The 12,931-nt window shown below is 33.8% G+C and overlaps 1 protein-coding gene across 11 annotated transcripts in view; it reads left to right on the top strand.

Moving 5' to 3' along the window:
• The window catches only part of CD36 (CD36 molecule (CD36 blood group)), a 76,745-nt gene extending 70,023 nt beyond the window's left edge, over positions 1 to 6,722 (top strand). For all 11 annotated transcript variants that reach the window (XM_054564385.1, XM_054564380.1, XM_054564379.1 and 8 more), the window contains 5 exons: positions 391 to 509; positions 1,587 to 1,660; positions 2,210 to 2,264; positions 3,323 to 3,487; positions 5,862 to 6,722. In XM_054564385.1, the coding sequence (XP_054420360.1) occupies positions 391 to 509; positions 1,587 to 1,660; positions 2,210 to 2,264; positions 3,323 to 3,487 (413 nt within the window). In that variant the 3' untranslated portion in view covers positions 5,862 to 6,722. The remainder of the gene's footprint in view (positions 1 to 390; positions 510 to 1,586; positions 1,661 to 2,209; positions 2,265 to 3,322; positions 3,488 to 5,861) is intronic.
• Positions 6,723 to 12,931: the final 6,209 nt, after the last annotated feature.

Below are 12,931 nucleotides of genomic sequence, written 5' to 3'. Positions count from 1 at the left end.
CCTTCTTAAGACTGGAGAAGTGTAAGGAAAGAAAGAAAAATCTCTTAAATTAATTAATTCTCAATCCATAGAAATATTACTGCCTAAAACATGAACGTATGTGGTTCAAACTGTTCAGCAGCTAAACCTTACACATTAAAAATTAACACTTAAGGAATAAACAACAGATATCAACTGACTGGTTAATATTATGATGCAGAATTTTGTATTTTACTTTTGTACAATAGTGATCAGATGTTATAATTCTCCGTCACCCTTATCCCCCGAAATTTGTGTTCAACTATGCATTTTTTTAACTTAAAAAGTTTTATTTTCAAGGAAACTTTTCTGAGTGGTATATGAAATGAGAAAAATGATTTATCCGTAATTATTTTTAAAACTTGTTTTCAGGAAAACCCGTGATCATTTCGCTTCCTCATTTCCTACATGGAAGTCCTGAAATTTTAGAAACTGTTGTCGGCTTACATCCAAATGAAGAAGAACACAGCACATACTTAGATGTTGAACCTGTAAGCAAATACACCATTGATCTGACTTTTTTAATATTGTTTTTTTAAATAAAGTAAAAGAAAAAATAAGTTCTCTCTTTCTTAATCACATTTATTGATCACATTTATTGAATCACAATCTTGATTAATTACTTTTATTTCAGTGAAAATTACATTGATTTTTTTCTATTGCTTTATAACATATCAAGTTAATTTACCATATTTTGCCATGTATAATGCACACTTCTTTGCCCATATTTTTGAGGGAAAAATAAAGATATGCATTATACATGGGTAGTACTAAAATGTGGGTGGGCATTATACATGACAAAAAAATTTAGCTTTTAAGAATATGAAAATTTTTAAGCATTTTTAATGGTTCATAGGTCAGGACTACCCATTATGGGAATAATTCTAATTGGCTTAAAACAGGTTAATATAAATTATTAGTTTATGCTTATTTTATAGTTAACTGCAGGTATTGCTTATATGAAGAGACACTGTATATAATGAGAGATCAAAGGAAATTTTATGTGTATATATGTGAATTTAGGGCAAGTTAAAAATCCTGTAAGTATGCAGTTTTAATTTTTAAATTATTTTTGTATTCTCCTTTTCAAAAATTAAATGAAAGGCAGAATTTTAGTAGTAATGTTTTATTTTAAATAATGATAATATTAGCAATCTGATGATACATGAATTCTAACTGAATATATATTTGACCATGCATAGTTTAAGAACTAAATAAACTGAGTAAGTACTTAAGTTTCAGTATTGTTGTTGTTGATTTCCCCAAAGCCATTTCTGGTAAATATCACAAATCTAACTAAAACCTTGAAATTAGGTTGGGCAAGAAATGATATGTGTGTGTGCATGTATGTGCACAAATGCATGCATGTGTATGCATGTGTGCCTGGTATTGTGCATAGTTAGACAGTAAATATTTAATATGCCCAACTAATTATTTAATAAATTTTACAAGTTCATGTAGAACAGTTTCACCTTAAGTGCTATGTAGCAGTAAAAATATATTTTGGATATTATAAAATAATGTTTTAAAATTAAGTTAATAGTAATTGTAGTTTGTTCTTTCTTCAGATAACTGGATTTACTTTGCAATTCGCAAAACGGCTACAGGTCAACTTATTAGTCAAGCCAGCAAAAAAACTTGAGTAAGTCTCTTCACCAAGATTATCAGTATATGATTTTTATTTTCTCATAAGAATATGAGTTAATCTATGAAAGTAAGTGGAAATAATATAAAATTTCAACTTCTCTTTGGCTTGAATGTCATTAAATAATAATTATTAAATGCTTATACCTTTCATTTGTGATTTAGAAGTATATATGGGATTCACTGAAATGGTATTTATTTCATATATTTTGGAATGTTTTAAACTATTGGGTAGTATCTCTCATTTAGCTAGTTTTCCAAATACTTCTATGACAATATTTTCTAGAATACATATTTCACTTTAAACAAATTTTGAGTACATTTTTCTGTGCTTAGAAAAAAATCTGTGCTATAAAGATTTTTAGAAAGAAGGGTGTCTGAGAAACAACCATATTAAAATTTAAATGACTTATTACAGGGAACAAAAATCAAGGAATTTAATCAAGTTGCAAGAACAACTAATTTCTGAATATTTACACTGGTAATTACTAAAATGTATTTTATATGTGTAATAATACATTTTTAAATTTTTTTATGTATATTACAGGCCTTTAAAGCGTCTGACTAGGAACTATATAGTGCCTATTCTTTGGCTTAATGAGGTTAGTATTTTTAATCTATGAGTCATTAAGGGCAGTAAACCTTGTTGTATATAAACCTGCTTTTGACCTTTCAAAATTGAATATACAAGGTGAAGGAAAATAAAGTTGTGAGTACATGAAATAAAGAGTTTATTCTTGTATTATTATGTATTAATTATGGTATTATTTTCCATATACATGAAATACAGTTGTGAGTACATGAAATAGTTTATTCTTGTATTATTATGTATTAATTATGGTATTATTTTCCATACACACAGCTGTAAAGCTACTTTTGCCCCATGCTGTATATGTATAGTATTTCAACTTGTATGTGTTTTCAATGCCTATGTAAATGAGTTTATATATTATTAATTATAGCTATTTGAGAGAACCAAATCACACAGAAGTACCAAACTCGTGTTAGTTTTCAGTGTTTTCCTTTTAGAAAGATAAAGCACTTTTTTATCACTTTAGATCATTTTCAAAATGCATCTAAAAACATTTTTTTATTGTCATGGTACTTGCATTAGGAAGAGTAATTCATTCATCTAACTCCAAATAATTCAAGACTCACTGAATATTACAGTTAATAAAAGCCAACCAAGCTAAAGGAAGGCAGGTTACAGCAGGTTTAGGCCTCTTTCCTGTTGTCTCACAAGATCTTTTTAGTGTAAACAATGAAATTGATTAGGCATAGATTTAGGAAATGGATTGCAAAAATGTTTTTAGAGGGAATGAAATAGTAGACCCTTGCCATTTTCCTCTGTCACTAGGAAACATCCTTTGGAAAATTGTGAAAAATTTTAGTAAGACAGTAAAGATCTGGAGCCTAGTATATTGAAGAGTGCCAGATAACACGTCTAAAAAGAGGAGGGTTATGTTTCACTCTGTATTCTGTCTTGGCACTTATTGCCTTATTTTGCAAGCAAAGGGAATTTCAGTGTCTTGTCTTATAGATACAGTTGACTAACACCTATGTAAGTGTTCAGAGAAAATAATGATACATAAATAGAAGATTGTAAGTATTTTGCTCCACTGATCTATGCAAATAATGCTAATTATTAACTTGATTACAGACTGGTACCATTGGTGATGAGAAGGCAGCAATGTTCAGAGATAAAGTAACTGGAAAAATAAAACTCCTTAGCAAGGTAGAAATCGCCTTACTCAGTGTTGGTATGGTGATGTTTGTTGCTTTCATGATTTCATACTGTGCATGCAGATCAAAGAGGACAAAATAAGTAAGTATATACTAAAATATATATATATATTGCTTCAGTAACACTATTTTATGTATTACTTGTTTTCATTCTATCAAAGAGGGGTTATAAAGTAGGTTGTAACTCTTTCTGGACATATCTAGCCAATTGTCATTTTTAAATGTCTTTGAAGTTTTGAGATGCTTATTGTAAATGAAGATTAAATGAGCAAATAATACCTATGAATACCAAACAGATCACTATATTACATTTTTTTTCTGAGAGGAATGAGATAAAAGGTAAAATTGTCACCTTTGAAAAGTTACTACATACATAGTTTTGTGTAAAATACTGGCTTTGTTTATTGATAATTTCTAGTTAATTATTTTAAAAATTAAAAATAACATATTGCCTAGAAAAGCTTTTGTAAAGTTGGAAATAGTAGATATTGGGGAGATTAAATTTTAAAGGGAAATATAAAAAACAATAAAGCTAGAAATTAATAAGAAATTAAAAATTCAATAATAAATGATAGAGATAAAATATGCCATTGAAAGTAAACACTGAAGTAAAATGAAATTTAAAATGAAGATAACAGTAAATACAGGATTGCTACACATAGACATGCTGGTCATGCACTGTCCAAAATCAAGGTGTTCATGTGGAAGCCAGATGAACAGTTAAAATTCATGAGCTAAAATTTGATTATTACAGTACAAGAGAATAGAAAAAAATAGTTTCAACATAGTAAAACCTAAATTAGATTGTAGAGGAAAAGTCATATAAATGTGGACAATGTTTGAGTTGAGTTTTAGCAAAACTGTACAGGTGGTTCAGGCCTCTGTGTTTTAGATATTAGTGTCTGTGTCACCGTGTACATAAACAGGAATGAATGTCTGATCTTATCTTTCCTAAGTGGAAGCCTTTTAAAAAATAATTATAGGTGCCATTAATGTGGCCTGTGGGGGAGAATGTTTCACTTCAGCCATAGTTTTCATCAGCCTTCCCTTCCCAGGAGCATAAAAAAAAAATTAGATAGAAGCAATATACTTGCTTAAAAATCACAACTCAAAACAAGTCTTCTTACTATACTTTCAATCCGATTGATGCTCCTAAACTGTCTTATATAGAGATTCTGGAGCTGCCACTGATAAATATGGAGCTTTTACTATGTGCCAAGATTATGCCAAATATGTTACATATACTATCACATCTGGCCCCTAATACAATTTCATGAGTTTCCAATAGCCAGGGATTCATTAGTATCCATTCTATCTTCAGCAGACACTCTAGAAAACTGTAAATTTTAACAGTGCAGAATTGTCCATTTTCAAATTGTGTATCAGTCAAATTGATGATTTTTGTAAAGTAGAATTTTTAGACCAGTATTTCTTTATTTTGTTTTTGTGAGATTGAGTGCTTATGTTTAGGAAGGTAACCAAATCTTTTGTTCTGATCATTTCTGCCACTATTTATTCACTGAAAAGAAGACTGAACAATTATGCATATACAGGATGTACTCAAAATGCTAACCTAGTATATTCATATTATAATAAATAAAGGAAGTATTGCATCACCTTTAAGACCATTAGTGCAGTAATAAATGTTATTATTAAACAAAGGTATTCATATAATCATTTATGTAATAGAGAGAAAATAGTCCACTGAAAATTAAACAATTAAAAAAATGTTTTAGTAGGAAAACATGTTTTCAAAAGAGAGTATAGTAGTTACAAATTTTTTTCAGTAGGTATTCTCTAGTAAAACTACATGATAAATTTTACCATTGCTTAATGAACCCTGAATGTCAGATTCCTTGGATTCCCACATGCCTTTTTTTTTTTTTTTTTTACAAGTAGAGTGAAATTTTTTTCTTTGAAAATTACTTGACTTACTACATTTAGAAGACTCACAGGAGATGTGTATTTTCTTAAACAAGCCTCAGTTTTGAATATTATAAAATTTTGCCTTTGGGAAGACTTGTAAACAATTGGAAAAACAGGAGATAAGTGTACAAAATAAAATAAAATATCAGATGGTGGAGCAAATGAGTAGTTTTATTCAACCGATCACAAAGAGAATAAGCAAATAGTTGTTTCAAAAATAGTAGTATATTCACCTCTAAAGGGAAGGCGGTCTTAAGGGAGAACCAAGAATAGAAATGCTTTTCTAGAGCTGATGAATCAGATAGCACTCCTTTTCTGGTTATGTGCAGTTCTTGAGCGCTGAGATGCTCATCTTTCTTGAATGGGAACATGTGTTGTCTTATCTACGAAGTCTACCAGAGAACTTTTCTCTGCAGCTTGACAAATTGGGCTTAATAACAGAGTGTGATATCTTGAATGTATATCATTTGAGACCTGTTTTATTTTCCCACTGCTTTCTGATAAACAGTAACATTTCTTCTACTTTCTAGACAGCAAACGAGCCTTTGCATTTACGTACCAGCAACATCAGGACCGTTTTTAACATTGACCTACAAAATGAAGATTTAACATGCTTTATTTTTACAAAACATACCTAATCTTATAGTTGCAAAAATGAATAGGGCCACCATTTCTTCAATAAGCAGCAATACATTTCTAAAGGATTACTAAAATGTCATTAAAATCTGTAATCTGAGCAAGAAACCAGGACCTTTTAAAATTTCATGCACACAGTCTAATTGATTTCAGTTTCTGCGGACCAAGATTAAGCAAAAACCAATTATTTTTATTTGGTACTGATTCACTAATTGATTTCCTGGTGACAAATTCAGCAGAAGAGTGAACATTCTCAACAAAATCTGGATCCTGAACGCATCTTCTTCATCAAGGGAAAACACCGTCACTGGGCAATGTCCCTGTTCAGTGGCAGCAGGCCTCAGGACCATCAGTCCATTGCATCTCATGAGCGTCAATTATTTTCAAAAGACATTTAACAATGGAAAATAAATGATTAGCCTATGAGTCCTTTATTATACATTAAGTTTCTTTCTCTATGGAATTCTTTGTATAGCAAACAGCAGGCATTATAACTATGTTCTTACTTTGTAACAACATGGGAGTCTATTTTGTCACTGATTATGCAAATAGAAGTCATTTTTAGCAATTTTGGCTCTCCATGTTAAGGACTTTGTCATTTTCCACATTCTGCAGCTCTTCTGGAAATCTGAGTAGCCTTTGATCTTTCTACTCAGTTTCGTATAACTTATACTTCACAACTTTAGGCTGCTGTGTGGTATTAAAAGATGTAAATGAGAATAAAGGAATTATTGCATGAAAGACTACAAGGAAAATATGTATTAATAGTTATTTGTTGTAATATTTTTTGCTTTCATAGTCACCTCAGAGACACTGACTTCAACCATTAAAAGACATTCTTAAACTTCTGCACTCTGCCTAGTTCTGTTGTGTCCCAAAACACTTACCCTGATTTTCTGTCAGAAGTATTTTCTCTGAATCCATACTCCTTCATGAATCCATACTTCCTTCTGAAATACTGTTTCTAATTCAATATTGACACTTTGTCCTAGGCTAATTTTTTTAGTCAATTGGAGGAAAAGCAAAAAAAGACACTTGGTTTCATACTTTAGAGCAGCATGACTTTAGCTCTAGACTGTGAAAATTTTTCTTTTCTGTCAGACGTATTGTTAAGTAATCCTGCTTTCTTTAGTGGGAGTTTACTTATTGCAGAGTACCAGTCTGCCTAAAAAGATCCTTATAGAAAGAAAAGATGGGCCACATTCTGTCTTGAGCTTTACACACAGAGGTTTCTAGAAACTGGTGTGTTTGGGTACTAAAATTAAGAATTACTTGGTCTCCTCATGTTAGCTTACATGGTAAATAATAAAACCCCAACCAAGACACCTCCAATCCAGATGGATGTTTTGAAAACCTGAAGGTACTCAAAGCACATGGACTTACATCTTTCCATTTAATTGGGAGTGGAAAAAATGTATCCCCATAAAACAGTGATGTTTAAGATAAGATTGTAGAAATCCTCTTCTAATAATTAAAAAGAAAAGTTTACTCTCTCTGCATTAGGGTATTTGAGGACATGTTGGTCTAAGAGAAATATAAAGGAAATTTCTTTAATTCTTGAACTAAGAAGGTCTAAAATTATGTAAAGTAGAAACTGTGCTAATTCCTTGGATGAAGAAATACATATAAACCTCAAGTAAAGTCAGTATGTCCAATTAATGAGTCAAACTTTAAATTCTTCATACAGAAATGCACCTCATTATTCCGGGATGATAGTAAAGATATTGACTTATGTATCTTTAAAATTATTGACTAAATATATATCCTAATCTATATCATGCCTCAGTATTTTTTTCTCTAAATTGTATAAAATATGAGGAATGACAATCCATACAATAAGGTAAGTGGGTGAAATTAAATATACCCAGCAGTAAAAACAGTTCCTTAAAGAATGACACACAAGTGTACTGAGGTAGAAGTGGAACACTTCTGGGGCTGTAATAACTGTGTGGCCGGTTATTGTGCCCTAGAGAGATTGTATGGTGGTGTTCAGAGAAGGTAAATGTTTGAATACTTATAACTCTGTATGGATGCGTTTGTATGCTTTATTCAACAGAAAAACTGCACCATTTAGGAGAGAGGCATATTTTTATTTCAAGCTATGTTTAACCACGACAAAACTGCAATTGTTGCATATAACAAGTTTGAAAATCTATATATATAGCATGTGCAAGGGGCTTACCATAAATTAGAGAATCTACAGCACTGCAAATAGATTATACTTATTGTTACTGATAAGTACATGAAGAAAGAGAACAAAGCTTTCAGATTTTAGGGGGGAAAAAGAGGTAAAATGAGTATCATTTCAGGGGAAAAAAGAGTTTTCCCAGAATATTCACACTGAACATCCAGGATAATTGTGTTTAGATTTATATGTGTGATATATTCTGTCAGTCTCTTAACATGTTTGCAGCGTCAGAACCTCACAATTTCTTTCTGGCTGGAGTTTGTCTTAGGTATATTCTGACTGATAATTCAGTGCTTCTGGTTGAAGTTTAATATGTTTGCAACACTGTGGCTGCTCTCCCTTTGCCCCCCTCTTCTGGCTTATCTACCATTCGAAACAGATTTTGAACTCTACTTAAATAATTACTGTTCTTTTTTTTTTTCTGCATAGACCAACAGAATTACCTATGATTGTTTTTTCTGAGTTATTTGAAGTGGCCCAGGCTAATGAACTAAAAATGAGTGTTTTATATTTGAATCCAATACATACAGGAACACTCCACTTTTTTCTTTTGTGGCTCAAAGGTATCTGCATATTTAAGTATTTGTGAAACTACAAGCATACCTCTTTTTGCTGTGCTTCACAGATGTAGCACTTTTAATAAATTGAAGGCAAGACCTCCCCACCAGCAAAAAGATTACAAGTCGCTTTTATTTTAACATTCATTTTATAGCAGTATTCTGGAACTAAGCCCCCAGTATCTCCAAGGCATACCTGTAAATACTTTTCTAATTAGAAAAATAACTTTGCTTTTCATTTTTAATTTTTAAATATATTTCACTTCAATGTTATTTAATATTGCTGCTATAATTTTATAGTAGCTGTTACTGTCTATTCATGGGTTATTTACATATTATTCATATTTTCTTTTGCCAACTGTTCTCAGATGCTAGTAAGCTTATGTCTACACTTTTCAGAAATGCTCCACTGTACACACTTACGAAGGGAAACTGTGACAAAGCTAGGACAAACACAAATGTTTTAAAATATTCTTCCTTTGTGTTAAACCTGAGCCAACAGCCTCAGAACCTTCTGCAGACTTGTTAAAAATGCAGACTCTCAGGTTCTAATGTCACACCTACTGACTCAGAATTTGCAGTGTAACAGAATCCCCAAGTGATTTGCGACTGATCATTTAAAAATAATGGTCCTGCCGGGACAGGTGTGGCTCAGTTGGTTGGGCGGAGAGCGAAGGGTCACCATTTCGATTTTGGTCAGGGCACATGTCTGGATTGTGGGTTCAATCCCCAGATGGGGCACGTGAAAGAGGCAACTGATCGATGTTTCTCTCCCTCTCTTTCTCCCTCCCTTTCCCTCTTTCTAAAAATAAATAAATAAAAATTTAAAAAATAATGGTTACTATAAGTTTTTGAAAATTGCATCTGTATTGCATACTAATTTAGTAAGTTCCCTTTCCCCACTCACACCCCCTTCCCACCCCACCCCTGCCTCCAACATGCAGGACGGAGCATGTGTAGTAGAAGCGCAAGTAGAAGCAGAAAAACAGTGGAGCAACCAACAAATTGGACAGTTGTGGGATCACTTGTATTCTAAAATTTCTCCTGCAAATAATTTCTTGCTGAAATGTGGTCTTTTACTGTATTATCATGTTTGCTTTGTCATTTAGGAATATGCAGCCCTCATTCGGGTGTAAGATGGTGACGCCCTAACCTTACCTTCTACCCCAGACATATCAGATCTATAGCTACGCATGGAACAGTTTCCTCTCAAAAAATAAATAAAAAAACCCAACTAGCTCACCAACTTGTACACATTGGCAAATGAACAAACAAAAAGCACCTTGGAGAGGATAAGAGATGCTAAGACCCCAACTTGCCATAAACCCCACCCTGGCGCGGTGACACACATTCAAGAGGGGCCTGGACATCTGGAGCTTCTCCCCGAGGGATGAAGGGTTCGAACCCTACATCAGAACTCCAACTTTTAAGACCTGTACCTGAGAGATGAACTCCCACAAATATAGCTTTAAAAGCCAGTAGGTCTCTCACCTGTAAGACCTACTAGGCTATAGCCCACCAAGAAACAGCTTTTAAAGGGCTTGCACACTAGGACTCGCCTGACCTAAAGTCCAGTTTAGAAGTAGCCAACCAAGAGGCACCCAGAATTTATGTAAAAGAAGCTCATTTGTAAATCTTAAAGTGTCAGCCTGTGGGACAGACATCTAATTGAGCACACATTAGGGGCTTACTTGGGTACTGTCCAGGGACAGGCTGACAGACACGATCTTTTTTTTTTTTTTTTTTAATCCTTGGACGGGCAGTATCTCAGTAGTCCCCATCTGCTTCACTCCAGCCTGTGGGCACCAATTGAATGTTCTTCCTTTGCTGTGCTACAGAACATTGACAGCTTCTCAGGGGAGCTTTACCACACATCTGGTACCTCAGTTTTTGTCTGGTGCCCTAGTTTTTGAGGCTGCTGCCCGCTGGACATCCCTTGATTGCCTGGCTCTAGAGACCGGAGGGGCTTGTGTTCCTTTGGTACTGGAACGACCCAAGAGCTGTTCTTGGGCGACTACCACCCCCAGGGCATTGCATAGACAGCAGACTGAAACATACCCCCAGGCTTTTTGTCAAAGAGGCCTCCTTGCTTGTCCTACAGCTTTGGCCTAAGGGCAGGCTCAAGTTTGGCACATATCTAGAGGACTATAGATATACTCTCAGGGAATGCAGGCCTGTGAATACCACCTCTGCCTCAGTACAGCTTGCTTGCTGGCATCTCCATGAAAGGAGCTTATGCATTTGTCTGGAGCCCTGACTTTTGACACTGCCACCCAGGGAACACCTCTAGAGCACCTGGCTGTTTGGCCAGTGGGGCCAACACCTGTGATCCCACAGGACAGGGTGCACTTTAAAAGCTGCAGCTTGTGGTATGGCTCTGAATTAGCCTAAATCTAGGTGCTTAAAGAGATCCTCTCCTTTGGGACACTGACATGCCTTGGCACAGCCTCAATTACTGGGCAACATTAAAAATAAAATAAGCAGATGGGACAAAAACAAAGCTATGCAAAGCAAACAAGAGCTAGGGTAACAGTGAACAATAAGTTTCATCTGCTACGCAAAGCCTTCCTTCAGGACTAGGAGAGGTGGTGGCCCTTCCACCTAAGGCATAGAAACCAATCAATACAGAGAGTCCAGAAAAATGAAGAAATAAAGGGTTGTATTCTTAAAAAAAAAAAAAAAAAGCACAAGATAGAACCTCAGGGGAAAAACAAACAAACAAACAATCTTAGCTAAGTGGAGATAAGTAATTTCCTTGATAAAGAGTTCAAAGTAAGGATCATAAAGTTGCTCACCAAACTCACGAGAAGAATAAATGAACACAGTGAGAACTTTAACAAAGATATAGAAAATATAATAAAGTACCAAATAAAAGTCACAAAGCTAAAGAATATAATAATTGAATTACAAAATATACCAAAAGTGTTCAACATCAAGCCCTATAAAGCAGAGGAAAGAATCCATGAACTCTAAGGGTTGGTGGAACTGACCAAATCAGAACAGCAAAAAGGAAAAAGAATAAAATATTGTGAAGATAGCTAAAGGGACTTATGGAACAACACCAGGAAGATTAGCTCTCACATTATGGGAGTCCCAGAGAGAGAAGAGCGTGAGAGAGGGGCAGAAAACTTACTTGCATAAAAAATTACTGAAAGCTTTCCTAACCTGGGGATGATAACAGACACCCAATACAGTCAGCAAAGACAGGTCTAAATAAGATGAAACCCAAATAACCCCACACTAAGACACATTATAATTACAGTGTCAAAATGAAAGACAAGAAAAGGATCTCAAAAGCCACAAAGGAGGAAAAAACCTCTTATATACAAGGCAATCCCCTATAAAATTATCAGCAGATTTTTCAGCAGGAACTTGGCAGGACAGTAGAGGGTGACACAAGATATTCAAACACCTGAAGAAAGAAAAAAAACTTCCAGCCAAGAATAGCCTCCCTGGCAAAGTTATTATTCAGAAATGAAAGAAAGATGAAGTTTTCCAAACAAGCAAAAGCTAAAGAAGTTAATCACCACTAAACCGGCATTATAAGAAATGTTAAAGGGACTTCTTTAAACTGAAAAGAAGGGTGCTAATTAGAAACAAGAACACATATGAAAGTACAACTTTCATAGCAAAAGGTAAATATAATGAGTATAGTGGATTAATGACTTATAAGGGTAGTATGGAGGTTAAAAGACAAAAGTAATAAAAATATCTAACCACAATAATTAGTTAAGGATAAAAAATGTAAACTGTGACATAAGGTGAAAAGTGAGGGAGAGAGTAAAAATGTAGAGCCTTAGATTGCACTCACACTTAAGTAGTTATCAACTTAATTAAACCATTATAAATATGTTGTTCTTTGTAAACGTCATGGTAACCACAAAGCAAAAGCCTATGACACACAAAATATAAAGGAAAAGAGATCTAAACATCCTATTACAGAAAGTCATCAAACACCAAAAGAAGAGACCAAGAGGGAAAAAAGAACAGAGAGGAACCATAAAAACATCCAGAAAACAATTTACAAAAGAGCAATAAGTACATACTTATCAAAAGAATATATTATTTGTAAATGTTTATGCAGCCAACATAGGAGTACTTACATATATAAAGTAAATAATATCAGACCTACAGTGAAAACTAGTCAGAATTAAAATAATACTAGAGGATTTTAATACCTTGCTTATATCAGTGGATTCATCCAGAGAGAAAGTCAGTA

Source organism: Pteronotus mesoamericanus, unplaced genomic scaffold (genome assembly GCF_021234165.1).
Source record: "Pteronotus mesoamericanus isolate MK-2021 breed Mesoamerican mustached bat unplaced genomic scaffold, CSHL_Meso_final scaffold_85, whole genome shotgun sequence".
Lineage (NCBI taxonomy): Eukaryota > Metazoa > Chordata > Mammalia > Chiroptera > Mormoopidae > Pteronotus > Pteronotus mesoamericanus.
The sequence above is the reverse complement of the archived record's forward strand: the minus strand, read 5'-3'. Positions and strand labels throughout refer to the sequence as shown.